Below are 25,709 nucleotides of genomic sequence, written 5' to 3'. Positions count from 1 at the left end.
TTGATATAAAAATCAGTATTTATGTAAAAAAATAATGCATTGTATATTGTAAAATCAGTCAATAACAGTATTCACCTTCACAAACAGATGTCTAGATTTTCAGACTTCAAAAGGTTACATAGCAAAGAAAGGAGACTGTAACTACATGTGAGGCAGACTGCTTCCTAGTTTTCATCCCAGAAATTTACACCCTGAGCCAGCAGGGAGATTAGAAGCAGAATATAAACTTTGATTACAGAGGAGTGTGTTTTAGTACTGCTAAAGCATTCATCCAGCTCACACAGGTCTGGGAGTCAGAGCCAGCCTGCCATTAACAAAGAAACAGCCACAAAAAATAAGCTTCTAAAATGGGGTGGGATGAAGGTGCAAGTCAGTGAGTGGATTCTCCATGTTCAACACAGGAACTTTTATGGAATCCAAAAATTCACTTTATGAAGACTTCATCTCAGTTAGACATGTTATCCAACATCAAATATATTTTACAAATAAATTTCATACCATGCAAGTTTAAATAATATTTTACTGTAACACTAGAACTCAGTCTTTTTCTTCATGTTTTTCTCTGAAAAAAAGTTTGTATTATATAAACAGAACTTTTTTTTCACAAAGATAACTAAACAAAGCCTAATCCTTACCTGTTATATATCATTATCACCCTACTGACAGTAATGCATTCATGTAGTTGAAGGTCTGCCCCAAAACTATTTTAAAGCCATGTTATTAAAAAAATATGGTAACAGGATATATTCTCTAAGAAACCCATCTAATATACAGTCTGATGAAGAATCAGTACTCTTATTACAGGTCATCACTTTTAGGTACTAAACACTCTATAATAATAATCAGGTAATAACTCTTATTAAGGAAATACAACAGCAACAGCTTTCCACTGTGTTTGACTTTCTTTTCGCTACTTCCACAATGCCATATAAAGCTGCAAAACCATGAAATTTTATGAAGTATTATAAGACAGACATCTTCAAGCTGAATTTTTGCTAAAAAAAAATCCCTCTGTTTTGGCCATGATGGCTCAATGATGTTGAAACAAATGCTGTATGTGTATTAAAAAATCTCCGTATCTACTGACAGAGAAAACTAGTATCAGATACTAGTTATTAATTTCTCAGAAAATTGTATTTATAATGTGCAGTTTACACCTAAGATAAACCAAACAAGATTGTCAAAACAGTACTTCAACATGTAAGAGATGAACATATAAAGGCACATACAGATTGTCAATAATTATATCACATTTCTTTGAAAACAGAGTATTTTCTGCACTTGTAAACAACTCTGTTTACGTAAAGGTTCACACCTTTAAAGTGAGGTTAGTGCTGCTGACTCAGTTATTGCTACATTCACAGTTTAACAGAATTTTAGACAATATATGAGGTACACTCCCAAATAGAGCCATCTTAATTTCTTACTTGTTCATTTGATCATGAAATAACTATGAGATAATTATGCAGACTAAAACTACTGGCCACAGAAGCCAGTAACACCCAAATCATCGGATTCAAGATAAACATCATCAGTGATTAAACTTCAAAAGAGCAAAAAGTCACCTTTGCAGAAAAAAGTTCCTGTTCTTCATTACATGAATGTTTTCTTCATTTCTATGTATGCTAGTAAACTTTAGCACATTAAGAGCCGATCCAAGACATATTAGAATTTTTGCACCTTTTGACCAGCATGTAAAGTCTCTTGATTTAACAGCTTGGAGTAAAAATCACCTTCCCTTTGATCTTCTAGCATACAAGTGTCTTATGCTTTTTGTTAGCTGCTTTATGAACACTTTGTATACTCTTCCACAGTACGTATGCATGGTTTTCCGTAATTCCAGTTCTAGGGGCCGCAACAAGGAATGCACCAGATCATCTCCAAATGAATACTGTCAAGAAGTAAAGAAAAGAAGACTTAAGGTCAATACGGAAGAGTGCCATTATTCAGAGTTATTAAAATACCTTTGAACATTGTATTTGCTATCTAAAGTTTTATTAAATGTTTTCAAGAAGTCCTGAACGCAGTATCAGAAAAACATATTTTCAATAAGCCTAACAAGCAAGACTTTTTTTTTAAAAAAAAAAAAAAAGTAGGCAAATTAATATATCCAGACAGACAAGGAGAAAATTTAAAATTACCTTATTAAATTAAAAATTTACAGATCTAAAATGATTTCTGATTATTTGTTTGTTCAACACTAATTTTTCTGGATGACATATAACTTTTAAGGAATACAATTCTTATCAAATTATAATGAAACAACAGTATGAGAAGTGGTACTGTGAACTTTCATTAAACTGAATGATGGTCAAAACACATACTAGGTTTACAATGGACATGAAATAAAGAAGTCATTAATTCAACAGTGCAATATTTTTTATAAACAAATGATAAGCTAAAACAGCATTTCAAAGTAACAATTTTTTTCATCTTATTACCACTGAATCAGCATTGCTTTACATAGTTTCTCTGACATATTCATAAACCAAATGGGATCATAAATAAAAAGAAATAATTTTTTCTTCTGTTTTTGACAATGCACAAAGGAAACAAAGAAATCGTATTTTTATGGAAACACATTCACTTTCCCTGCAATGTATTCTCAGACCCCCAAAAGTACTTTTCTTCATTTTTATATCCATATGACAACATGTAATAAAGCACCATTAAAATATACTATTGATTTTTGAAGGTTATACACACACAATAGCCTGCTACATTAAAATGTGCATCAGTGCTAAATTTTACAGCTCTTCAGTGAGTATACTGATGTAGTGATAAACAGTTTATTAGATTACTTATTTGCAGAATGAAAATAAGTCATTTTGCTTTGTATTTAAAGAAACAGCAACATATTAATATGCTGAATCTCCAAGAAAAGGTCAAAACACAGTATTAAAAAAAAATTCCTACAATCCAAATCTATCTACAATTAAAACATACAAACTTTGGGAAGAAGCAAGGGTTTTTTTTCCTGCATTTTAAAATCTCCAGAGAAACGAGGCTTCTGGTGATTCCAAATGCTCATACAGTTTACTAGATGTATTTATTAAAGGAACGGGAATAAAGCCTTTTAAACAGACATTTACAACTACAGGCAATGTTTTAGAATCCTAACCTAGACATAGTCTATACTATGTTTCAAGAGATGATCATCACAAAAGAAATACACTGGAATGCTATCCAAGCAGTGAAGGAAAAATTCGTGAAAAACTTAACATCACTTAAAAGAGGAAACAGTTACTTTGTTGCAATCTAAGTATCAACAAAACCCAGAAACTACATGCAGCACTGTAGATAACATTAAAAAAATTACACAAGTACAATGCTGAAAACACTTACATTTTTTATTGCTTCATAGACAGCCCTAAAAGTCGGTTGTTTATCATCATGGTAAACACCTCTGTTTCCATGAAGAATAAATATACCTTCTTCTTCAGCTTCCTTACAATTGCTTCCATAGATGCAGTGGTCAGGACGATAATTCCATTGGCATGGAAAGACATAAAGACTTTCTGTGCAGAAAAATGAAAACCCTGGATTAAGCACCAAAATAATTTCAGGAAATACACTACTATCTTTTTTTCTTAAGGCTGCTTTATAAGTTTCTGTACACTTGTTTTGAAATCTAACAGCTAATTACAGTCTAGCAAGCTCTAATGCTGTCTCTCAAAGTAAACACTTTCAGAAAACAGTAGTGAAAAGTCCCTTGAATACTTTTACTGAAAAATTCTGCTAAGAGTGTTTTCCTGGATTTTTCAACATCTTAGAAAAGATCAGCTTTGTCACATCAGACTTAAAATGAATGTGTATTTACCTGGATTGTGAAAAAACATAATGTTCAATAGATCCTGATCGCCCCATGTTATGTTCAACTTGTACTTCTTCAGCAGTGGCATAAGAATTTCTCCCCACTGTAACCGGACTGGTGTCATATCATTCTATTAAACAAACCAAAGCAAAGCAACATACACTCAGGACAACTATGCCTATAAAGAAGGAACTACCCTACATAACCAAAGTAATTTACTTTTCAAAGTTACAATATCAAATGTATAGATGATTTCCTCCTTTTAAACAAATGAGCACATCGAAGGACTAAATAGTTATGGACATTTCCAATATGCTTTATTTCTCAATTATTATAAGGAAAATTATATGCATCTCTACTTCTATTGAACTGCCACATTAAATATTGGTCTTCAAGATTTCCCTCAAACATTTTAAACAAAGAGTTCTAACAAATAGCAAGGTTTTTTTACTACAGCAGTAGGATCCAACACAAAAACTGAATTAAAGAGATGCATGCAAGTAGATGGGCACTATTTAAATATCCAGACTTCACGCAATTTCTGTTTTTACCACAGTGATAATATACACAGGTTTTAAAGTTAATGTCAAAAATTCAAAACAGATCAGTATAAAATTATTAAACGGTTCCAAACATATAAAGCTAAAAAATACTGGCTACAAAGCAGCATATAAAAATATGGAAATCCTTCAAAGGTTTTCAAAAGAATTTTCATTGAGTTGAACTAAGTTTTTTAGTTACTGAACTTGAACTTCCACAGCAAAGACACAACTTTTCACTAGCAAAAGGTAGGAAGACTCTAAACCAACAGCTGTTACGTAATTCCCAAATTCTTCATTTAGCAAAATCACTTCAAAGGAGGAGTTCCTCTAAGGTTCTGGCTGAGGAGGTGCTACTTAGAGTAAGCTGGTCTACTCTGAACTCCACATTACCAAAGGGGTCACCATCTGCAGTGTAACAGCTTGCATATTCTAAAGCTTATTTCTTATTTTTACATTTTTTATTTTTTACATTTTTACATTATTTACATTTCTTATTTTTAAGCTCAACTAGAACAGAAAATGAACAAGGCTGCTCACTCTGTACCTTCCACTTCAGTTGGAAAAGTAAGGATGGAATAACAGAAAAAAACAAAGAGAAAGAATTCCTGAACAATTACAGGATTGTACCCTTGTGATTCTTTTTTGCCAAGTTGATTAAAAAAAAAAAAAAAAATTAGAACTCCAGCATGGCTTGGGATCTGAATACAGAAACACCATGTTAAGAAACAGAAAGTATTACCAGGAGCAAAATATTCAGTTTTAAAATTATTGTATCAAAGACTTTCTTCTCTGAGCTTTCAACTGACAAACTAAAAAGTACAAAAATTAGCAGTTCAGTTTTTAGTCTTTCCTCAAATCATTTCAGCCATCAAATATAAAGGGCTTTCAGAATTAAGACTAAAAAAATAAATACTATAAGATTTCAGATAAAAATTAATACAAAAAAGATCTATAGCTTATATTATGTAAGAAGCCAACAGAATATTACAGTCCCTTCTGTCCTAAAAAATTTATGACTATGATTGCTTGCAAGTATTTGATGAGAGCAGGTGTAAGAAATGCACAAGAGAATTCTTCCCTAGCAAGAATTATCATTAGGCTTAGAGCAATGTGATTAAATAACAGAAAACACAGGCTTAACACCAAGCTAAAAACTTCCAAAAAGCAAATCAATCAGACTGAACCATGGTGGGTAAAGATTACTCCCTCACCTGTACTTTACCATCCATAGAATATTGAACTATTGTTTAAATTTAGACTTAATGCTAAGAATTAAAAACAAAATTAAATTGGCTCGCTGATACCAGGGATAATCATGGTAATAAATAAAGTTTTAGAGCAACCCATAGAAATATTACTTGAAATCGTTAAAGTCATTATTTCATGTAATTTTCATAGTTTTAATAGCAGTGAAATCTAGACTATAACCCAAGGAGATGCAAAGCAGGTAACAGCATACATCACATTGACAGATGTCTAGAAGCAAAATTACTTGACAAATAGTGCTAACAGATTTAAGAATTGGAAGCTGTAATATTTCAATAACCTTTGCATACATAGAAAAGTTATTATAATATAAATACAAAATAAATATATTAATTTATTAACACTTCTGTATAATTAAACCAGTGTAGGAATCACAGGGCAAAAGAAACTATTTGAATAGTTATATAACCTCCTCCTTTAAAATTCTACTGTAACTTCCAGTTAGGTCAAACAGCATGAGAAATAGAATACTCAAGTTCAGTCAAAATTGGCAACAGAATTGCTTCTCAAAAGTTACTCAAGTAAATATGAGAAAAATAACTATGACAGCTTAAAGATTTACAGAATGATAAACCTTATATTCAATATTCAGTAAGTTGCAAAGAAGGTTGAAGAGTTTTAAGAAAAAACAACGCACTGGTAGTGGCCATTTCTGTCATGCCATCAAGCTGATGTAGACAGGCTCTTAAAAACTCTCAAAATTCTAGTTTGAGTGGAAGAAAATGTGTAAGAACAAAATATACATAAAGGCATTAAGATATTCTCCTACATGTTTTTTTCTTTTTTAAGATGCTCTGCTTTAATTAGTTGGTCATTACTGGTTTTGTCCCAGAAGACTTCTGCTTGGCCAAGCCTGAAGTCAGACTTACAAGAGCTGTCACATTCAGCCTGCAGCAACTTAGTATTACCTTTCTCTTAATTCTAGTAAGAAAATATGAAGTTGAGGAAAAATACTAAAATCATACAACAAGAACTAAACAAACTGCAGCTCTGTACCACAAAGAGTTGACCAATTTAAATTTTCTACATGCCAATGCAAGCAAGCCCTCTTCCCTCTGGTTACACGACTCTATCCTGTACTTGCATTAACAGTGTAGTGCTTACAGTTACTAAATGTTTGTGTGAGCTGATTTACTTCACTAACCCAGCAAAAGGATTTATTTTTTCTCCTGTTACCAAATTTAACTGAATCGTAGAAGGGACCAACAAGCACCAGTGGCTAGGACAACATAAGCAGAGAAAAGCAGCTGGTAGGAAATGGGAGCCTTCCTTTTAGAAGCAATTAGCTTTTGCACAGGCTCACCATATTTCTTGGAACTACAGACTTAAGCAATACTGAAAGGTTTAAAAAAAAAAAAGTGTATAATGCCTTAGGTCATAAAAACTCTCGGAACTTTGATATTTTTTTGCCTAAAGCATACCCATGAACCTCTCCTTTGCACACACTATCCAGAGTTATTTTGTTTGGGGCTTGTTTGGTTTTGTAAGAGTTCATTCCTTTCTATGATTGCATATGTCTCAGGCAACAACTAAGTTTTGATAAAAGTCATTGTTCTCTATTCACAAAGCTTCACTGGTCTAGGACTTTTTGTCACAACACTGTATCTGTAGTATCTGCTACACCTTTTCCAGTTTAAAAGTATCTACATCTATATGTATACAAATATTTAAAAAAAAAATCACCCACTATTACCTCTTCTATCTCCTAAATGCTCTTGCATGTTTTACATTCCCATTCTTTAGCTGCTGTTTAGCAAAGACAATAGGTAGGCACTAACCAGCATAAGCTTCACTATCAATTCTAATCTTATGTCCAGTTATGTACTGTTTAATGATCACACTATATTCAGTACAACACATGTGCATGCACATGTATCTGTATATTTGTATACACATGTGCATATATATGTATATATACACAATGCATATATTTGTACTGTAAATATATATACACAGAGTCTCAAAACACACAAGACAAATATGATAGATAGGACCAGGAGTGACAACTTCCATTAGGCACCATAGATAGCAAAGAAGCTAGGGATGCTTGTCTGAAATGAAGAGACCTGAGAGTCCTGAAAAGATTGAGGCTTGAATAAATAAGTGGATAAAAGATGACTTAATCGTGGAGCAATACATGGAACTACAAGTTTTCTGCTACACAGGTGAGCACTATAACCTCTAAGTCGCCAGTTCTCCTTATTTATTCATTTTCTGGTTCCTCCTGACTCTTACAAATCAATGTGACAACAGAAGAAAGATGCTTAAAGGCCTCAAGCAGCTCAGCCTGTAATTTCAGACTGAAGAAACTACAATAGACAAAGAACCCACACTTTTAAATCCATTGTATTGGAGCAATATCCTGATCCAAAACTTCCACTGTTTAAACAAGTGCTCTAGTCACTAGACAGTCATACAAGAAGGTCTACAGGAAGCTTTTTTAAGATACCAGAACCTATATACATACTCCTTGAGGAATTTGTTGAGTCTCCTGAATGTATATAAACAAATTTAAATCCTCTTGTAAGACAATGAAGAATTTTCTAACTCTACTGTATTTGACTGGAATAGTTAGTGGCACACAACGTGGAACAGTATCTATAAGGTCAAAAATTATCTGCAGTGTTCCTGGCAAGGGTTATTAGGACTACTGCTGAAGTTGGTTTACCTCTCTTCTAAAGGCTTGAGACTAGTAGCTCCTTTGCTATCAGTCACAAGAGAAGCCGTACACTCTCAGGTTTATTGTGTATAGTCTCAACTACACTAAATCCTTTTCAAAGTTTTGCTGTGAGGCTTGCAATTTTTCATATTGACCAGTCCTCCTTTTAAGACATTCAAGGAACCTGAAGGTGGAAACAAAGTCTCTGCAAGTCTCCATAAACAGCAGAGGTTTTGTAATAACGCTCGTGCATCTCAGGGCCCTGTGATGCTCTGCAAGCTTGTGAGACCATGCTCTAGGTACCAGGGGAGCATAAACTAAACAGTCCCCCTGATGAGTTCACTCTAAACCAAGATCTCAATAATCAATACTGTGGAACAGAAACTCTTTTCCTGCTTAGTCATTATGCAGGCTACACTATCTAGCAATGATATGATGAGAAGAGAACAATCAAGCATTCCTAAATTTCAGATAACCTAGTAGCTCTCTAGACATCCTCAAATAGTTCTGACTGGGCTGAACATGCTACCACAATCCTGACACTACAGGATACTTCCCCAGTGTGTCCAATAGGTGGAAGGACTAAATCAGCAACATGGGTTAGAAATCATGAGGTAGTCTCCCATCAGAAACAATTCTGAGCCTTCCAATACCAAAAAGTCGTCATTGATAAGTAGATTGATCACTGCCAGCATGGTCTAGAGCAGAGTTTTAGCAGGCCAGTCACACTGGATAAAGTATCTATCTCTACAAATTCAAAGCTTGAACAAATAACATTACACTTGCCAGAAACACCTAAAACCAGAGGCAAAACAGCTGGATGCTCAGCTAGATGCTCAGCATTTGTTACACGAGGGCAAGGTTTTAAATCAAGAAGGGTATCTAAAGAGAGCATTTCAAAATGCTGCAGCTGAAATGCAAAATCCATATATGTCAAAACACTATGCATCCAAACATTCTATCTGTTTCTTGCTCAAGACAATTGAACTAAGACTCCAGGAAAGACACACAGGATGACAAAAGCAGGGAAAAAAGGTATAGGAATGGAGAGAAAAAGATTAAATTCATGCAAGAAATAAGTTCTCAGCAACCTCGTTAAAAGCTGCACACACTCACAAAAAAACAAAGACCAAACAACCCCCAAAACCCCAGGTATACAGAACACACCACCTTTTTTATTTAATTTTACTTCTTATTATCAAGCAAGAGTGAAAGAGTATTTCTTTACATACACCACTAGTCTCAAATGTTTGAGGAATATTCACAGTGCACACACAAGCAATCCTAGACAATTATGAATTTCAGAAGACATGTGAAAGCAAGGGCCAGACAAACAAATGCATCAGATACAGAAGAGGAAGTCTAAGCTTCAAGTGACAGTAAATCTCTGGAAAGGATGCCAAAGAATGATGACTAATGGTTAAGGGCAGAAAATGCTGTATTTCTAACATTTAAAGCAACTGAAGCAGAGCAGGGGAATGGGTTAATTGCTTTTTTTATTTTTGTCAACTAAAGCCATCAAAAACAGCTTTGAATAATGTGCTTTGCTACCAGGAAGCTTTGTTCTGTTTCTGCCTCTCTTTCTCAAGCGCCCTTTCATAATTCTGAATATTTAGTACACTTGCACAGCACTGGGTAGACCACTCCAATCTAAGTTCTTTTCCTTTATTATATAAATGCTAAGCCTGCAACTCATCAAGCAGACCTGCTTAGTACAGTATATACTGGACAATTTGTGAAAGAGCATTATATGAATGTTTTCAGGACAATTTAAGGCTTTTTTTTTGTTATGATTCCCTATACCAGTGATAACACACAATCCTCCTCACTAAAGTAAGTTCACTGGCCCACTTAGCCAGAAACTGTACATCACATTAGGTACACTGCAGTTTGCCAGCAGGATCATGAGAAAAATCACATGGATTTGTGCCTTGCCTTACAGCTGAGGTCTTATACATCACAGATATTCATCCCCATAACAAAGAGCAATTTTTAAAAAATCACTTCCTTCAAGGCGGGTTTTGGTTTAGCAATCTGACATGTTTCACTGTGTAATAAATATACAACATGGCAGCAACAGGAATACGTAGCAGATATTTTCAGGACCTGAAAAATACTCCACTCCTCTAGTACCAAGGGACAGCAAAATACTCTTGAATTTCAAAATATTAATGACTGATCACACCTACTTAAATCTGTATACAGAGACTTAAATTTTAAGAAAAGAACAGTTTTAGATGTTAAGGAAAAAGAACTTCATATTGTCCTCTAGAAAAGTACAGTTAAAAGACACTTTTAGTACTCTACATAATCTGTATACTTTTGAAAACTTGAATTCCAATTTTAGTAAAAATGCATAAAGTTTCCAATAGATTGATAACCTAAGTTGCACTGAGATGTCCAACCACAATTCTGGCACAATATGAATAAAATACCAACCTTATATCAGAGTTTATCATACTAAAAATAATTCACTACATGGAAGTGCACTGCCAGAGGTTAAGAAACGTGCAGTTTTCTGTCCCATATTTTTCCTGTTATATTTTTCAATATTTTAATTTCTCCAGACATTATAATTGGGAAAATAAAGTAGACAAGGCAAGATTCCAATGATGATATATACAGAAAAGTTTTCTTCTTGGGGAAACTACAACTGTATACACCACAGTTACTTTAACTTTCTACTTTAAATACAACCAAAAATCAATTCCCCATTTTTCTTAAATTCTCTGTATTTCCACAACCAAAATACATAGTAAGAACGTTAAGATGAAAACTAAATCGTTTTTAAGTTGGAAATGGTTGAGAAGTAGTAATGTCTACTGCAAGTTCATATTATTGCCCTTCCTATAGGTGCATCTTCTAGTATTTTTTGACTGCATGATTTTTTTTCCCTAACCAAGCTTCTCTTAAACAGAGTACTTTTTCCCCAACATAATCACATGCATCCTTTAGTAAGTACTTTCATGATTAACTTATCTACAAAAACTATGACTTCGAAGTAAATCAAAAGGTACTTAAGGTGATAATCAGCTGCTTACAATGTGAAAAGAGCAAAATTTGGAAACTGTAGTTAGAACTTACCAAAGGTTTTAGCACCACCTCCTGGTCATATTACTACACACATTTTTAAAGTTAGTTTTACAGTATATATTAACTGTTTTCTGGGATCTCTACAGTGAAGAAAAAACACCAGAATATCTACTGACAAATGTAATTTACAGCAGACTGTATGAAGTCACAGGATCTCTCAGAACTAAGAACAATTAAAACAATCAAGCACACCTGAAATGCAGGAATTCCAAGCCTTACAGTGAATGACATTTAAAATTATATCTAACTTAGGGTTTTTAAGCACATCATATTTTTAGAGCATTATTCCAAGAAAAATATTTTGAAAAATATGTCCCACATGAATTCAAAACAGGATTAGAATTAAAATATGTAAAACCACAGAAAATGCAATAAAGGAAATGCAATGCACATACCTTGAAATACTTTCTTCTGATACGTGTCATATTCATTAACATGACTCCAGAATTTATTCCAGTTACACCATAATAGGGATGTCTAGCAAAGCGATTATACCACCCGATACGAGGCTCTTCGTGTTCTGGTGCCATTGCAGCAATTTGTGTGGAGTTGAACTTTCCCAGAAAAGACCAAATATCATCAACAGGTCTCAAAAACAGGATGTCAGTATCAACATACAGTAGCGAATCCACATTTTTGAGAATTAACTGTGAGGGAAAGAAATTTAAAACCAAACACTTAAGTTTTATTGAGCTCCTCTTCATAAAACAGAAGTTGTTGTCATTAAACAATAAAGTTTAATACATTTTTGTCATATGCAAATACACTTTAGACAGGAAGTTTGTCTCAATAAATTTGTCATCATTCCCCATTCTCTCATTTTAGAGAATTTCTGTAGGGTGAAACAGAGATTTTATATAGAATAGTAATACAAAGGCACTCAGTTTACATTTTATATCCTGGAGCTCCTCAGAAGTAGCTTGCAGGCCAGGTAAAACATTACCATAACAGGAGCTCCTATATTACTCCTGTTCCCTTGCTTTCCTGTGCATCCAATCAAGCAAGGGAGAGCTGTAAGGGAGCCCCAGAAAAGACAGTATTTGGGAGATAGCTGCCACTGCTGTAATTCACGTAGCCTCAAGTATGATTTCTCAAGTGTCTTAGATAAGCAACCAAAAGGCTGCACAAAACAATCTGGCAACAATAGCCCATTTCTTGTTTCATTTTCTCCCAACACTTCTCTGACCCACGCATGCAGGAAAATCTCCAACTAAATGTAGAGTTGAGGTGTGATAAATCCTTCTTACCTCCAAGAGGATGACATGATCCATACTTCTGAGGATATTGTGTCATAAGGCAGCAAGTGAGAAAATGACTTTTATTCCATAGTGTATTAGTGCCACAGAAGAAGGTTAAATTCAGAGGGTATTTTAGGATGTCATAAAAGTAACTTTTAGGAGTAGCAGTTGTTCTTAATTGAAAACTAAGCAGAAATTAGATTAACAAGGATAACTTGATATTTCATAAACAGACTTCTGTATTGTCCTATTACAAAACAACTTACTGGCAAGAATAGCCTTTGTGAAGCACATGGTTTAAACAATTTCTTCCATTCTGCTGCACTCTCTGTTGGAAATGTTATTGGATATAACGTGTAATTAATTTTTCCTTCATAGGGGAAGTCATCAAGCTATGTGAAAAGAAGAGATCACAAAAATTAACTTTAGTTCAATTCTATTACAAAAATTAAATCAATCTCCCATTCAAATCGATAATTGAATGCAACCACAACACCTCTCTTCCATAACAGAAATGCTTCCTGAACTACAAGAATCTGTCAGCTATTCAAAATATTTGAACAAAAAGTGGCACCTGCAGGCCACTAAGAAAACACATCATATCAGATCATATACAAAGTAAGAGTAAGTAAAATAAGTTAGCATTTATGAAAAGCAAATACATCAAATAAAACTTTTTCCCCTCCTAACTAGTTTCCACAGGAGAAACACCAATGAAGTCTTTTTCAATTTAAAATAACCTTACCTGATTTTTTCCACAGTTACTGTTCACATGACATTACTATGTTATACATACTAATATATATACACTAATGTCATAGCTAGCATGACATTTTAAGCATAAAAATAGTAAAACCCTCCACAGTTATAGAGTAGTCAGCTTCTAATACTGCTACTCCAGACATAGAATAGAATAGTTTCAGTTGGAAGAGACCTTAAAGATCTAGTTCCAAGTCCCCTGCCATGGGCAGGGACACCTTCCACTAGAGAAGGTTACTCAAAGCCCCGTCCAAACTGGCCTTGAAATTGGCAGGGAGGGGGCATCCACTGCTTCTCTAGGCAACCTGTTACAGTGTCTCACCAACCTCACATGAAAGAATTTCTTCTATATATCTAATCTAAATCTACCTTCTTTCAGTTTAAAGCCATCACCCCTCATCCTGTCACTGAACTCCCTGATAAAAAAGACCCTCCACATCTTTTCTGTAGGCCCCCTCCAAGTGCTGGAAGGCTGCTGTAATGTCTCCCTGGAGTCTTCTCTTCTCTAGGCTGAACAACCCCAACTCTCAAAGCCTGTCCTCATAAGGGAGGTATTCCAGCCCCTTGATCATCTTTGCAGCCCCCTTCTGGACTTGCTCTGACAGGTCCATGTCCTCTCTTTTACCGGGGGGACCCAGATCTGAACACAGTAATAACGTTATATGATTGTAACACAGTCTAATGATATATTCATTAACTGGAATTCACTAAAATTAGACATAACCATATCTATCATTTTCAAACACTGATGATTCACTTTGTTTAAGCAATGTAAAGCTGACTCATACTGTAAGCCTGGGGACAAAAAAGGACAGATGTCTTATTTTCTCTTGTAAAACCAACTTTAAATAAGCTCACACAAGATAAATGGTTTGCGTTCAGACCATCAGATTTGTGTTTAACAGATGCAAGGTGACAAATCAGGAAGTGCTGGTCTGTCTCTGTAAATTTTGATTCAGCAACTGACATTTTTCCACAGGAAAATTTCAAAAATCTCCATCCCACATTATGAAAGACTTACATATTACCTTATATTTAGACATTGCTGCCACTATATCCAACAAGCAGAGAAATTGCTATATATTACTCAAATTGTACTACAAATTGATTAAATAAATTATTTGGGTACTTACTATGTCTTTGAAACTCTTATGCAATTGGTCCTCAGCAAAAATATGAAACTGGAGAGGTTTGATGCTGAAAATAATGGCTGATCTCAACATAGTAACAGTCTCCTCCAGTCTTTCACCACAGGCAACCACTGCTAGATGCATTTTCTCAGAAGGATGTGTTTTCATATAATTGTATCTGGTACAAAAATATTTTTTCATTTGACAGTATTTCTTGCAGAGGCTTAAAGAAAAGCTCTACTATTTACTGCAACATATAATTTAACAAAATACCCTTTATCATATTTAAATCAGTAAAGGATAACTCAAACAGTAGACACAAACTATAGCATTATATCTCATAGGTAGGCTTATGTTTGACCCGAACTAGTCTCATATTCACTCCCACCATCCCAGTCTGTGAGGGAAAAACAAGGTATGGAAGAGCTATACAGAAACTAATAATTTTACTATCCATCATTAGCAAGGAATTCCATTAGAATAGCTATGTTAAAATAAAGATCCCATGAAGTGACATCAAAATGTGGAAGTCTGACAGCACATTAAGTTTGTGCATGAGTTCATTTTCTCCTCTGTTCCTGGCCTTAGTAGAGATAGGTAAACACAAAAATATAATAGAGTTAAATTCAACAACAGAAGTAAGATAAACTCTACTTTTAAGAAGTTCTGTTAAGAACATTTTTGAGTGATTCATGTGTTTTGTCCATTTTCTGCTCCAGTAAGTCCTCTTCTCAAACCCATGCTTTAGGGCTTCTCCTAAGCACTGGGACAATGCAAAAAGCTTTCTCCTCTCCTTCCATCCTGCAGGACTATAACTTGGGTTGGAAGGAGGGAAACTAACAGCTCAAATGGTCTTGTGGGAATGTCCTGGTGCTGAAAAATTCCTCAGGTACACTAATCACATGCCCTGTCCATATCCTTAGGGCTAAATGACTGCAAGGTGTGTGTGGGGGGGGGAAGTCCTTTCTTCCTGAAAACAGCTCTCCAGCAGTTATGGTGAGCAGTGCCTGGTAGGTATTATGTAAATGTACAGGGTACATTTTAAAGTGATTTCATTAGTTTAATACAATACGGTAAAATTATCGAGTAAATACCAGTAGCTTGGTAGCAAATGCAGTGGGCATACTAGACCTAAAACCACATTCTCCTGAATTTCATACATTTAATTACCAAAAAAAGCTTTCAAAGGTTTTAAACACATGTCAACTCAAAGCCAATCTCCACATCAATATTTTGCACTTGAGCTATTCACACAGACCATGGGAGGAGGGGTGGCTAATAGAACTAAGAGTACCTGAAGGTTTAAATTACAAGTTTAATTACAAGTTATGCAAAAAAAAAAAAAAAAAAATCTTAAGTTAGAAAAGACTTTCCCAAACTAGTAACACTACAGAAATGCTTGGCAAACATACCACCCATTCTTAGAAACTTGACAAAGAGAGACATTTCAAAACAGAAATTAACAGATGTGATTCTTAGCACATAATCTCCACCCAATTTATGTAACTAAAACATTTAGATGCATACAAGTTTTCCTTTAAATTGACAAAAGATACTGTGCAAATATGCATTTTTTTCTTTAAGGCATGGGAGAGTAACACACAAAATTTTGAGTCCCATGAGGCAAAATATAAGCCAAGCTATCACTAAAACTGATGAAGTTTAATGCCATAAATAATGGCTGCATTTAAAAAACATTCTGAGTTTTGGAAAAGTTTAATGCCCTGTAACTAAAAAAACACCAGCATCCCAGGGATTTAAGATTTTTTAAATTTCAATTAGAACATGCAGTTAGTCTTAAGTCAGGATTTGGGGCATTATTAAAAATCACAGATTAAAGATGTCATATGTAGAATTCAAATCCAAAATAGGACACCTAAATGAAGATGCTGATATATAAGATTGTGTCCGAAGTCTCACTAAAGCCAATGGAGATCTAGCTAGCAGGATATAGAGCACAGACAGCAATTAATGTTATTTCAAAGTAAATACCTAGGGCTTGATTCAATTTTTTAACATAGGTATAGTGTTATTTAATAAGCTCTAGAATATCCCACCTAACCTCCAGGTGCCAGCCCAAAAGGACTGGGTGCCTCAAAGATCAAGTTGTATCTACTAGTCCTAAGGAGACATATCTAGGATACTTAAGTGCTTCTCAGTGAACACCAGCCATTTACTTCTCAGCAACTTAATGGCTTGTCACCTGGATCATTCCCTACTCTTTCAATTTTAATGACTGCTTAAGACCTACTTGACATAGACACCTATATGCAGACATCTATATTCAGCTGATTTAATCCACAGACTGAAACCTTTTAGAAATCTTGAAGCAAAACCTGAAAAATTAGTTCAGGTTAACAGGAAAAGAAAATATAAAATTAATCTTTAAGTGTAACAGAGGCATGCCGATTCAGACCTTTATACATAAAGCTAATTTAAACATTATACCATGTAATAAGTAGCTAATGCAAAAAATACAAAGCAAGCTGAATGTGATGAGGGTAGCTGAAACTCACAAATAAATACACTGCTGAAGTCTGAAAAGCTGCAAACAGCAGATTAGCCTCATCACTAATCCACTGAAAAGGGAATTACAATAATTAAGCCCTGAAGTCATGAAAGCCTATTGTGATATTGCAAGGTCATGTGATAAATAAGGACACAACCTACACAAACTGCATATGTGAAAGCCAAGTTCCTGAACTACATGTAACACATGGCTTTCCATGAATAAGTTATGACAAAAATTGTGCCAGAGCAACTCTAAAATGTATTAAGATTCAAAGGCTGTATTTTATTATTTCTAGAGACGCTGTATTTTATTATTTCTAGAGACATTGGTGAATAAAAGAATACTTCAGTTCACGCAGCAAAACACAGACTGATCATATTAAAATGTTTTTACAGTCACTTTGTCCACACCATCCATTCTATGAGTTCAGTATTTTAAATGTGCTTAATAATTTTTTGAAAAAACAACAAAATCTTTAGACAAAGCTAGCAACAACTGAATTTCAGCTTGCAAAATATGTGGAACAGCTGGACTAAGAACCATAAATTCACAACACAAAGCTTTATCCCTGAAGCAGATGGAGCAAGAAGTCATTGAAAAGAACAGGCCACTCCTCTCTGGGGACTACCCACTAAGAAGGGGATGAGACATATTAGGTCTCAGAGACATATTACAGCAGAAGTTATGAGACTCCAGAATTGTGGTTCTTACTCGAGACTCCATGCAGAGATATCCTTTAGTCATTATAACCTGTATTTGACTTCCCTGCATACAGATCACTGGCCACCACAGCCTCCTTTTTAATAATCAGCTCTCAGTGCTGCTCCTCTCCCTACATACACATTTCTCTCCACTGCCAGAGGGAAGTTGTTGCCCCATCTTCATCCAGGGACATTAACTACTTACCTCTTGTGCTAATCCTCTACTGCCAGCATCTTTCATTACTTTTTCCTCCTCTTCCCACTAGAAGCAGCATGAAGTTTAAACTGTCCAGCAGAGCTTATCACCTTGAGCGCTGCAGTCTCATCTTCAATATTAACATAACCCACTCACAGATCCACTTATTTATGCCATGACTTGTCTCACTCCCTTCCTTCAGCTCTACATGACTTTGGTCCTTCCCCTAATTCCTGTAAAAATTATCTGCCCTCAACCACTCCCTTCTCTACTTCCTGAATTTTCCAACCTCTGTAACCTTTTCTTCATCCTTCCTCCACTGCTCTTAATTGCAGTTAGTCATGCAACTACTCACCAGAAGACAGGGAAAGAAAAACCTTCTTCATTTAGATAGCCCTGGGTCTGGTATGACCTAATGACACAAGATTTTTCAGCAATATAGGTATTTTTTTTAGCAGTTCAGTAGCTGAGTTGACCATAAGAAAAAATAAAACATATTTTACAAGAACCATAACTTGTCTGAAGCTGGGCACGTTTGGTGTCAGAGTATCACAGCTCTAGTATCAGAGAAATATCCTTATGGAACTTCAAAATCCAGCTTCTAGAAGTATTGAGACACTTTCAAAAGTGAGGAGATACTTTCAGAAAAATTTTCAGAGGCAACATGGAAAACACAAAAATACAAATGAAGACTTGTGTATGCATATTTCTAATTCCTAGCAGCCTGATGCTTTCGTGTGGGAGAGCTTCATGTAGAAGCTGGAAAAAGCAACAATAGAGTGAAATACAAAGTGTATTTTATTAAGGCTGTTGGACAGACTACCAAGGAAAACTTGGCAGCCCTAATTTCTAAAGAAAAAAAAAACAAATAATCTCCAATAATGTGGGAGCCCTAGCTCCCACGAAGGAAAAAAAAAAAAAAGGTAATTAAAATGGAAGAGCAAAGAATGAACCTATAATCCAGTAGAAGACACTGAGCAGGAAGTCATAACAGCATCGAGTGCTGAGGGACAAATAAGAGAACTTAATTTATCTGAGTATACTAATTACACAAATGTAAAATGAGAGTAATAAAACACTCGAGAGAGAGTACCATAAGTACTCCCTGTGAGTTTAGAAAACACATTTTAAAAATGCACTTGAACACTGTGAGAGCAAAAACACTTTAAAACATGCTACTCAGCAGCAGCATAAGGTATAAGGGTATAAGGTATAAGCCTTGTCCTGAAGTATTTGTCTTGTAGACCTTCATTCATACTGATTAATTCTGCTGTGTGGTTAATAACATTTGACAGAGGAACGTAGCTGGATATGCTCAATGGATCTGCTACAAGATTTTCCAGAGCCTGTCTGTCAAGACACTGCCTTATGTTTAAAGATGTATACCATGACACACTGTGTATTAAATTAGCAATTCTAGGTCAATTAAAATTATGAAGCAATGATTTGGTAGTAAGCTACAGAGGTATGTTTTGAGAAGCTGCACTCTTCTAGAACTTTCACTGCATTCCAGCTAACTTCTTGGAAAAAACTCAACCCCCAAATGATGTTGTCACTAAAATACTCATCAGCTCCACGAAAATCAGCTCTGCCAGCTAGACTTGGTGCAAGGTACTGCAGCAAGGAAGTGCTCCTGCATACATTCAAGGTAGGGTTCTTCCTATTCTTATTCTTACATAAGATGTTAAGAGGACAAATGAATGGGTACCAAACCCTTGGGAACACCCAGACAGACATAAGGAATCCTGTACACAACTCTGTCTAATTTGTGATCATTAAACCTGCTTCAATCCTAGTCTACTTTACTGAGGTCACAGTACAGCAGCTGCTTCTGCTGCATGCACACACTGCTGCCTTCCAAGCTCCCAACCTTCCAGAGAAGCTGCAGTGTTACAGTATTTAGTATGACCTGGGTACCATTCAAAGAATTGTCAGTGTGAGAGGGCAATTTTATTTTTCTTTTTTTTTAAACCACATTCAAGTATAGTGACACGGTTACTATGGAAAACCATGAAGGAACCACAGACAGCCTTAATTCGGTGTTACAGACTTTGTGCTCTAGAGTTCCTTCTTCCCATCTGTTAATGTACTACACTAAGAGCACAACTAGGGATCCACAGGAAGCTCCCTGCCCAATTTCACTGGTAATCAAGCTGTCCTCTCCTATTCCCTTAACATGGCTGGGGAAGCCAAAGAAGGAAAGAGTAGCGTCCAGGTACTGAGAGCAGAGTGATATGAATAACCTCAGTTGTCCTTTCAAACTTTACTCTGGCCCACTGAGGAATAACCATTTTTAACATAATTGCATGAGTTATGAACAATGTAAAAATAATTGTCATTTTCTGAGAAAACTGTTGTCATCCTAACTTGCACCACCAGTTTTTGTGTACAGCCACCACTGTATTACATAATGGCAATGCAAAGATGTAAGGATTATTCTGTAGATTACAAAAAAACATTTTTTAAATTATTTCACATCAGAACAAGTTTTCCTACACTGGTTCCGACAAAGCTGCAGCCTTGTTTTTCCTTTGATCTTTCCTCCATATAGTCTGTAATGCACATTAGGCATGCAATATTCAGCTTCCTAAACAAGGTTGTTTAAAAAGTCTCTCGGTCATTCCACATCATCATTAAACTAACTTTCCTTGATATTATAACCCACTGGACTAGGTTAACCAGGCTCAGCTGCGTTGAAGTTGTTCACACCTACAAAAAGAACAGATACCTACTGCAAATATGTTTTCTTCTTCAGTATAAGAAGCTAACCACGTTATCAGTTGGAATATTCTACACATCCAAGTTTTTTGACAATTAGCACAGAAAATGCAAATTATATTTGTTAGAATATGCAGGGAAAATATTTTCATATAATCAACCTCTATTATTTTAAACTTGGCACCACAGTGTGGCTCAGAAAAACAAATGGTAGATATGTAAATACAATACAGCTCGCTTGCTTATCACATCCTTTTTTCTTTTAATGCTTTTTGTTTGATCTAAATCAGCTGATCATTAAGGAGCCTAAGACAGCAGCCTTTAGTCACCAGAAAAAAAGCAAATAGGCAGAGTGAGAAGGCAACAAAGCCTACACTGATTAAAATGCAACTGCTAAATCATTCCCACAGTTATTAGAAGCAGGATCAAGGTAACTAGAGAAATTATCTGAATATGAAAGTGATGAAAATGATAGTTTTTACTCAACTTTCTACTACTGCATTGAATTAAGAATAGGTCATAATCAGAGCTTATTTTGTAGAAGTATGCTAACACCACCAGTGCGTATGATGTCTAAGTGTCATCTATTCAACTATGAACTCAATTAGTAGATTAGGTATATTAGCCATTTAAAAGTTGACTATGAAAGTCCTAAGCCCCATCCTCCAACAAGCTAGCTAGTTTAGAGGAGAAGCCCTCTTTTTCAGGACTGTCACAATTCATCTCAATGTATTCACACCACCTGGACCTCAATAAACTCAAAAAATAGTGAAACTTTTTTTTTTAATAGATACAAGTTAAAATGCACTTTGAAGCAACATCCAACAACTGAAATCAGGCAGATAAGACCTTAAGAACTTCTTCTTAATCAGTCTCAGTAGGAAATAAGCAGCCATACCAGCTAGATGACATCGAGCATCTTAAAAGGTGTACTAGAAAAGATACGCATCATCTAGATCATGCAAAACCTGAGCCTTGTGTTATCTTTATCAGCATTTTTAAAATTTTTTATAAAATCTATACCACTGTATGTAAAAGTGATCTCATGCTTCCTCTATCAATGCAAAAGCTAACAAATATTCTGTACCAAAAGCACAAGACATTCTGTCTTAATAATGTTGATAATCAGAATGGTGATAGAAAATGTAGGGGCAGAACAGCTCCAAAATCTTTCCCACATACAGCATAGGCTATAGATCTTACACTGTCTTGGAGACAAGATTCATATTATCCATTATTAGAATCAGCAACTGCTCAGAGCTCATCAATTTCAAATTATGTTGAATTAGATATAGCACGAATCATACTGAAGTCTATATATACATCTCTCCTAAAAAGTTTCCAGATTCCTCTATAGGTCGCCAACACTTCTACCGTGCTAACTTGAGTCTTACAAATCCACAGAATATCAGTCGTCATTTCACACTTTATACACTTACAGGTACTCAGAGGAAATTACGTAGCAAGCTGCATTTCAAAAATGTCTATGCCAAGTTCTTTCTGTCATGGATAAACAAATCCCTGTGGTTCTGATATCCAGTAGAAAAAAAGCCAACTGGAATTTCAAGTTAGAGAGAAAACAAGCAAAATTTTTTCAAAGAAAAGACTTCAAAATCCAAAATCTGAAGGACTAGCTTCCAATGTTTGAAAAATTGAGCTGGTAAGGGAAAGGAGACATTCTAACACTGAGATCAATTTTATTAATCTACTACTGGCAAGGAAATTCTGGCTGTATGATCTGCTCCTCTGAACAAACTCATTTGGTTATTGAAACAGCAAGAACAGAACACCAGAATCTCCATTCACAAACTGATTTACAATCTGGATAAACATCATTGTTCTCTTTTTATGGATTAAACCAGGCCAAATAGAAGATTCAAGAAAGTGTTAGCCCAGGTTCAATGACAAGACTCTGCCATTTCTATTAAAAGCAAATTCATTGGAATTACTGTTATTTTGCTGGTACATCTATAGGCAGTGGGAGTTAGCTATCCTAAGATTTCAATCAGATGTGTAATTCAGGTTTTTCTCATATCCCTCTCACTATCCTAGTCTGCTCAGGGTCCAGCTTTATTCTGTACCTCACTATGAAAACTGCACTTAACAAGAACACAAAGGCTTAGTCAACCCAGGATCAAATGAATTGTAATAAGATGCTATGGTAGAACTCTCCACTCCTCTCTATTTCAAAAGATACACAATTTAGAACTACAATGTTGTCTTTACAGAAAAAGCTTTCAAGAGGCTTTAACTCCATGAAGAATCTTGAAGTGGTGCTACACATACAATCTCAGAAAACAAGAATCCTAGACTTCATTTGCTGTAGTTAATAAACTTGCACAGAATTAAGTGCATTCCTTTTCCTACAAAAATCTGACTGCAAAATCAGGAACAACTACTATCACATTTGAAGCATAACATTATGTCAAAGGTCTGAACCCTTCAGCTTCTCAGTGCACCTAGCACAATGCACGTATTTGAGAGCTGAACAAAATTACAACTTATATAAAAAAGCTGAAACTGAACTGCAACTATCTTCTGTGTTACTCCAGCACACACAAGGAAACGAGGCTTAGGCAGAAGGTTCAGAAACTAGGCCATTGTAATTGCTTGCTGCTATCCCAAGAGGGAGCACTTTCTCTTCCTCTCTACCATCTTCCCCTTTACACAAACTCACTGCACCTCTCTGAAATCAACTGCACTTACTAAACAGAGCAAGAAATAGTTTGGGGGAAGCAAGGGTGCCCCCCTGAAGTCAGAACATCTCACCAAGGGAGTCAACAAGCACCAGAGTCAGCACAACATATGGAGATTAATTTAATAGTCACATATTGGTAAAATAATCAAACTCACTCTGAAATTACTAATCTGAACACCATATCCCCTTTACACATTTAAAGCAGCTCTTTTTGTTTGTTACAAAACACAGACATGAAATTTTGTAAATATTAAGAGGTTCACCATGAAAGACACTGCATTCACCCAGTAATGTCATAATCAATGCATACTTCAACAGACTTGTCTTCACAACCACATAGAGCATTCTTAATAGAATAACACAAGTTACATGCATGAACACATCCTGTTCCTCCACTAAGTATAGGTCAAGCCCCTACACCCTCCACCACAACAGCACTGAAGTTTGGTTTGGCCCCTGTATTAAACTTATAAAACTAAACTCCCAAAAGCTAACCTTTAAGGAAAAAAAAAAAAAAGAAGTTAATTGAGTCCATTCAGATAGCTAAATCTGCCACAGGGTAAATCAGAGGAACCCCTGTGGATTGGCACACTGGCTACCAAGGGCAGCAAGAAACACCCAGCTGTCCCAAATTACAGGTTCAGTTCACTAACAGGCTAAAAATCAATCTAGGCCATCTCTTTAAGTAACTTCTTGGCAACCGATGAGCTTAAAAAGCACCGACAGAACACAAGCAGAGAGGAATAGGAGACAGATCTAAAGTCTTCCCACAACCATAATTTTCAGAAATACATTAAGTCTTGTGAAGCTCAACCTTTTTTTCCTTTGCTTTCCTAGAGATATTGAAGCTTCAGACTAAGAGGAAGACATAACCATATCAAAGGTTGATCAAGTAAAATTTTATATAAAAGAAAAAATGACTTAGAACTTTAATTATATACTGAAGAGAACTGTTCAGGTTAGAAAATATATCTGTCTAGTAGTTTAAGGCTTATTCCATTTATTTTCAAGCTACTTCCATAATGTGACAGCCCAAGCATCTGAACTACATCAAAACATTTAAATTTATTTTTAAAGATGAAACTTTAAGGACACAGTCTATGCTCTAACATATTGTATATTCAAGTACACTCTACAATGGTTGTTACAGTGATTTTGGATGAAGTACCCTCCATAAACTGTATAAAACATGTAACCTGAATAAAAAAACCTCCAAACATAACTAATAAGCATATCTGCTTATTAGCTTTATTAGCAAGTCATATCTGCTTATAGCTTTATAGCAAGTTACATCATAGGTATTACTGTGCAGCAAGTTTTATATATCAAGAATAATTAATTCATCAATAACTCTTCAGACTATAATCAGATAAACTTTTTACTAATGTTAGCAACTCTCTTTTTAATGAATCAACATAACTGGAAAAAATCTACTCTTTGTAATAACACTTGAGACCACAATTTTAAGAACATAATAGAACAGGAGAAAGCCCAGCTAAAGGCAACCATGATATAAGCAGTTGAAATGCATGTGAAGCAATCAAAATATTTTGCTTTGTCACCTTGTTAAATAGCCAGAAACACTTATGAGCTACACCTGACTGCAATCAAACAATAAAGTACTATTTAATAATAGATCCTACCTAAAAGCAGCTTCCCAAAAGCAGTTCATTCCACAAACATCAGAGGGCAGCATCCAATAGGAATTCCAGAAAGATACAGACAAATTCTTACACCTAACAGAATAAGACAAAAATAACCTATATAAATGTTACTGATTTTATGGCAAAGTTAAATGGATTCTTTTCTAGCTCAAACATAACTTGAATAGTTAATTACCTGGCAGAAGACTGGCTAGGTAAAGGAACATGGATAATACAATATTAGGTGCCAACCAGGAGGATTCTTTTAAAAGAGCAGTCCACATCCTTTATTCTTTTCTCTCCACATATTTTCAGAGTGAGAAAAACAGAGGGGCTGGATTTTTCAGAATCATTCTATGTTCCTGGCTTAGTGTAAATCCATAGGTAACAGACTGACTGGCAACACTTACTGCTGGAAAGAACTCCTTCACCTTTACAATACCTTTGTTTACCTCAAGCAGAGGAGCAAGTAGAATGTTTCATTTTCAAAGTTACACAGTCCATTTAAATACAATCCCTATTCATCCATGATTCTATTCAGTGTAAACCTGCAAAGCTGATTTTTAACAAAAAAAAACAGGGCTTTGCAGCACCAATTAATTTCATTGTTTCATACAAAAAGGTTAATGCAATACAGAAATAATCACATCTGGCAAGTTTCCTTCTCCATACTAATGGCAAGACTTGTTTTACTGACTTGTGCTACACTAATGACTAAAAAGCAGGTTTTACTAGTTCAC

The 25,709-nt window shown here is 35.3% G+C and overlaps 1 protein-coding gene across 2 annotated transcripts; it reads right to left on the bottom strand.

Moving 5' to 3' along the window:
• Positions 1-25,058, bottom strand: GXYLT1 (glucoside xylosyltransferase 1). Of its 2 annotated transcripts, none has more exons than XM_026840951.1 (7): positions 24,970-25,058; positions 14,505-14,679; positions 12,879-13,004; positions 11,770-12,021; positions 3,821-3,944; positions 3,346-3,518; positions 1-1,891 (listed from the first exon to the last, which is right to left on the bottom strand). In XM_026840951.1, exons 1-7 carry the CDS (start codon positions 25,020-25,022, stop codon positions 1,730-1,732), a joined length of 1,065 nt encoding a protein of 354 aa, XP_026696752.1. In that variant the 5' UTR covers positions 25,023-25,058; the 3' UTR covers positions 1-1,729. The 2 variants fall into 2 exon arrangements, with proteins under 2 accessions (XP_026696752.1, XP_026696754.1); XM_026840953.1 differs by lacking the exon at positions 24,970-25,058 and adding an exon at positions 17,920-18,354.
• Positions 25,059-25,709: the final 651 nt, after the last annotated feature.

This window comes from Athene cunicularia, assembly GCF_003259725.1.
Source record: "Athene cunicularia isolate RWA chromosome 1 unlocalized genomic scaffold, athCun1 chr1_part2, whole genome shotgun sequence".
In the NCBI taxonomy this organism is placed as follows: domain Eukaryota; kingdom Metazoa; phylum Chordata; class Aves; order Strigiformes; family Strigidae; genus Athene; species Athene cunicularia.
The sequence above is the reverse complement of the archived record's forward strand: the minus strand, read 5'-3'. Positions and strand labels throughout refer to the sequence as shown.